Raw genomic sequence first — 4,984 nt, forward strand, 5'->3', positions numbered from 1 at the left:
TATGTTGGTTTCCGATTTTGTGTTTTTTCTCTTGGGATTTAATTGGTTTCTGTGAGCACAAACTCCTCAGGAGAAAAACGAATAGCTGGGTGTAATAGTTCGTCAACATTCTACGGATTCTCTGAAATTACAAGTCATAAGATAAGGAGGTGAGCACTGAAGTCAAGTCATAAGATAAGAAACTGAAGTCAAGTCGTAAAGCTGAGCACTGAAGTCAAGTCACAAAGCTGAGCACTGAAGTCAATTCATAAGATAAGAAACCCTCGGTTTTGCTGGAATTATCTTTCACTTAAGAATCGTGATAAGTTAATGCGCTTTTGAAATGGATACAAAGGGTAGGAATCCAGAACGGTGTGTCGTACTTAACAAAGGTTAAGAATGATTTTCACCCGTATGTGCATTCATTGATATTAACAAAATTTTCTTAAGAATGATTTTGAATTGTTGGATTCAAACTCTTTTTCAAGAGTTTAGATCCAGTGGATACAAGTTATCAAACACTATGATTTTTGGTACATAGGTTCACCAAGGGATGGATCACATATCCATACGGTCAGTGGATCCCACAAATACCACATGGCATGAAATGAGGTGCCACCTAACCTTTGTTAGGTACGACACACTGTTCTGTATCCCTACCCTTTGTCTATAAATATAAGTCACCACGCAATTGCAAACCCACAAGAGAGCTTACATTTTTAATAATGATGATGAGTGCATTTAGTTTCTTTTTTCTGTATTCCATCATTTTCTTGCCCATTGGTTTACCAATAGGATCTGGCATCATCCTAAAAGGGAATGAAACCGATCGACTTGCCTTGATTGCGTTCAAGGATCTTATATCTGACGATCCTCAGGGAGTTCTGACCTCTTGGAACTATTCTCTCCATTTTTGTGAGTGGCAAGGTATTACATGCAGTCGTCGACATCAAAGGGTGTTAATATTGAAACTCGATTCCCAAAGGTTAGTAGGATCCCTGACTCCGTATATTGGGAACCTTTCTTTCTTAAGGTCCATAAATCTTGGAAACAACAGTTTCCAAGGCGAAATACCCCAAGAAGTTGGCCATTTGTTCAGGTTACAAGAATTCAATATGAGCAATAATTCTTTTGTTGGCAAAATACCAATCAATGTGTCCCATTGCTCTGACCTCAGAATCCTTCGTTTACGCGGAAACAAATTTGTTGGGAATATACCAATTGAGTTTGTCTCTCTATCCAAGCTCATTGTATTGTCTCTTGCTCTGAACAATCTAACCGGTTTGATTCCAACTTCCTTTGGTAATCTTTCATCTATTAACATACTTTCTCTAGGAGATAATAGTATAGAAGGAGGTATTCCAAGTTCCCTTTGCCAACTAAAAAATCTAGAGTTTCTTGATCTTGGTCCAAACCTTTTGTCTGGTGTGTTTCCTCCCTGTCTCTACAATATCTCTTCTTTAGAAATTATTTCTATACCATATAACCACTTAATTGGGAGTCTTCCACTTGAGATAGGCCTCAGTCTTCCGAATATCCGTCACTTTCTTATTGAAGGAAATCTTTTTTTCGGATCCATTCCTATATCATTGTTCAATGCTTCAAGAATTGAGATGCTTGAGATCGGTGAAAACAATTTTGCTGGAAATGTCCCTCTTGAGGTTGGAAACCTAAAGGTTCTTCAATCTCTAATTTTAAGTTACAATCATCTTGGAAGTGGAAAAGTTGATGATTTGAAATTCCTCAATTCATTGACCAACTGCTCCAATCTAGAGTGGTTGGAATTCAGTTGCAATAATTTTGGAGGTAAACTACCTAATTCTATAGCCAATCTATCAACCCAACTCACTCAACTATATCTAGCAAAAAATCAAATATTCGGAATCATTCCACTTGAAATTGGGAATCTCATTAACTTAATTAGATTGGATATGTATGCTAACTTTCTCGATGGTAGTATTCCCAAGGAAATTGGGAAGCTTCAGAAGCTGCAAGGATTAGATTTAAGTGCAAATAGATTTTCAGGATATATTCCTAATTCTTTAGGCAACATTACTCAAATATATTATCTTAATTTATCGCATAATTCCTTAGTAGGAAACATCATTTCAAATTTTGAGAACTCTAAATTTTTACGGACTTTGGAACTTTCTAAAAATAATCTTAATGGAACTATACCCAAATGGGTCATTGGTTCATCCTCACAGTTAATTTACCTTAATTTAGCTGATAATTCATTTACTGGGTCAATACCTTTGGAAGTGGGTAACATGAAAAATCTTGAAGTGCTAAAGGTTTCTGAGAACAATATGTTTGGAGAAATTCCTAGCACACTTGGTAGTTGTTTGAACTTAGAATACCTTTATTTGCAAGGTAATTTCTTTCAAGGACCCATTCCCTCATCTTTTAGCGCTTTGAAGGCTATTCAAGAAGTAGATCTTGCACGAAATAACTTATCTGGAAAAATTCCTAAAGATCTGGACAACCTTCCCTTTTTGGAAAAATTGAATCTGTCCGTAAATGATCTTGAGGGCGAGGTACCAATAAAGGGAGTCTTCCAAAATACAAGCGCATTTACTCTCTTTGGAAATAGTAAACTTTGTGGGGGCGTACCAAAACTTCAATTACCTCCATGCCTCATTCAGAAATCTAAGCAAAGACAAATATCCCTTGCTTTCAAGGTAACAATTGGTGTAATTCTATTTACAATTGTGGCTGCATCTCTTCTTGTTCTATATTGGAGGAGAAAGCCAAGAATGAAACCTTCTTTAAATAATTTCTTGGGTGATTGGTATGAAAGGGTTTCTTACAATGAACTCCATAAAGCAACAGAGGGATTTTCTTTAGCAAACTTAATTGGAATTGGAAATTTTGGCTCTGTGTATAAAGGAGTTCTTCATCAAGATGAAAAACTTATTGCAGTGAAGGTATTCAACCTTAATGTACGAGGAGGTTCAAGGAGTTTTATGAACGAGTGTAAAGCTTTAAGAAATGTCCGACATCGAAATTTGTTGAAGATCATAACTGCATGCTCAAGTGTTGACATTAGCGGTAATGATTTCAAAGCTCTTGTTTTTGAGTTCATGAGTAATGGGAGCCTTGAAGACTTGTTGCACCCAAGTGAAAACAGGAGGCATTCGAACTTTCATCAGAGACTAAGCATAACGATTGACATTGCTTCTGCATTGGATTATCTTCATAATCATGGCCAAACACCAATTATTCATTGTGATCTAAAGCCAAGTAATATTCTTCTTGACGATGACATGACAGCCCACGTGGGTGACTTTGGTTTGGTAAAGATTCTTTCTCAGAGCAGCGAAATGGAAACCAATCCAGTACTTATACAAGGTTCGGTTGGGTATATTCCTCCAGGTATTTATCAATCTTTTTAAGTTCATCTGGTAATTTTAATTGGTCCAATAATATGTTAATTTTAAAAAAAATTGATTAAACAATGCATGAATTGCAGAGTATGGCATGGGTGCCGAGATCTCTAAGCAAGGAGATATATACAGCTATGGAATACTTGTGTTGGAGATGTTTACGGGAAAGAAGCCGACAGATGAAATTTTTAGAGATGGTCTAAGCCTTCATGAGTTTTCAAAAATGGCACTGACTGGGCGAGTGATGGAAGTAGTGGATCCACGTTTACATTCAGAAGATCATAATGAAGTTACCAATGATTTTGAAAGTCATCAAAGATACAATGCTACATATAAAATGCAAAAATGCTTGATTTCCATATTCAAAATTGGAGTTCTATGTTCTACAGAGTCATTGGGTGACCGAATGGAAATCAAAGATGTTCTCACGGAGTTGCATATGATTAAGAAAATGTTTCATGAAGGCATAATCCACTCATAGATTTAGGTTCAATTATCCTTATCTTTTTTATTATTATTATTGTTATGTTGTACTTCTTTAGAATTATTTGGGCAAATCAAGACATTTTACTTTTTCATACTGCCAAGTGTCTTTATACGAGCAAGATCCAAAATTTTCACTTATGAATCCATGGTTGTCCCATAAAATCCAACCAAATCTTGATCTTCCTTCATGGATAGTCCTTCCCAATTTAGTTTATTAAAATCCAAATAAGGGGGTTTCTATTTGTAAGGAACTTTAGTAATTTATTTTTCGCTGATCGAAATTTCCAATCTTTCTACAACTTCCATGATTTGCTGATTTTTAACCCCAATTAATCATTTTCCCAAAAAGACAATTCCGTGTGATATTTTACTAGGATTCCAAACACCAACACTCTTTTTTGTAGAAATTTTTTTCTCAAAAATCCCACTGTTTTGTTTTTTCCACATATGCTAAATAGTCGAAGACACCAAAGGTTAAAAACAAAGGAGCAAGATTTTCATGAGATTTAGATTAAATTCCAATCTTATTCAACTCTTCCATTAGAAATTCAGCCCCGAACAACTGTGCGATTTCCAAATCCAACTAGATAAGATGACTTAAAAAATAAGTGTTCAACAGATTCACATTCTGACCGAGAGAGATAGTAACAAAAATCCAAATGAAACAACTTGAGGAGCAATTTCATTAGATTATCCAATTGTAAGTTTATTTTGCAAAGCTAACCAAGCACAACACGCACGCTTGTTAAATCTAAATTTGTGCCAAATAAACATAGGACAATCCAACGAAGGAAAACCTATCACGAGATTTCTCAACTGCTGAAGAGTTTAAATTGCTTCCAAATTGAGACACCATTCTCTGTCCAAACACTTCCGCCAGCTGTTTATCCAACGATCAAGGATCAGTCCAAAATTTAGCGACTCTCCCATTGTCGATTAAATTTCTAATTTTAATTTTTTCTGCTAAATTAGCACATGATGTATTAATAGAAGAATTACAAGTGCTTTGCCCTTAATTTACTACTATGACAATTGGAAGATCCAACCTATCTCCCTAATTTTTTTTTTTTTTACATTGATAGTAAAATTCATCTCTCACCAAGCATGTTGCACTTCCCAAGTAATTAGTTTTT

The 4,984-nt window shown here is 35.5% G+C and overlaps 1 protein-coding gene across 1 annotated transcript; it reads left to right on the forward strand.

Moving 5' to 3' along the window:
- The first annotated feature begins 320 nt into the window (after nucleotides 1-320).
- On the forward strand, nucleotides 321-3,948 carry LOC147384261 (putative receptor-like protein kinase At3g47110). Its single transcript, XM_086426547.1, has 2 exons — nucleotides 321-3,354; nucleotides 3,452-3,948. The coding sequence occupies exons 1-2, from the start codon at nucleotides 705-707 to the stop codon at nucleotides 3,844-3,846; spliced, it is 3,045 nt and encodes a 1,014-aa protein (XP_086282673.1). The 5' UTR covers nucleotides 321-704; the 3' UTR covers nucleotides 3,847-3,948.
- Nucleotides 3,949-4,984: the final 1,036 nt, after the last annotated feature.

Source organism: Akebia trifoliata, chromosome 15 (assembly GCF_017979445.1).
Source record: "Akebia trifoliata isolate Shusen 1 chromosome 15, ASM1797944v1, whole genome shotgun sequence".
Classification (NCBI taxonomy): Eukaryota; Viridiplantae; Streptophyta; class Magnoliopsida; order Ranunculales; family Lardizabalaceae; genus Akebia; species Akebia trifoliata.

Excerpts from the sequence above, each read along its gene's own strand:
- LOC147384261 (XM_086426547.1), top strand. The coding sequence starts at position 705 with ATGATGATGAGTGCATTTAGTTTCTTTTTTCTGTATTCCATCATTTTC. Across the intron at positions 3,355-3,451 it reads GGTTGGGTATATTCCTCCAG|AGTATGGCATGGGTGCCGAG; the intron begins GTATTTATCAAT and ends CATGAATTGCAG.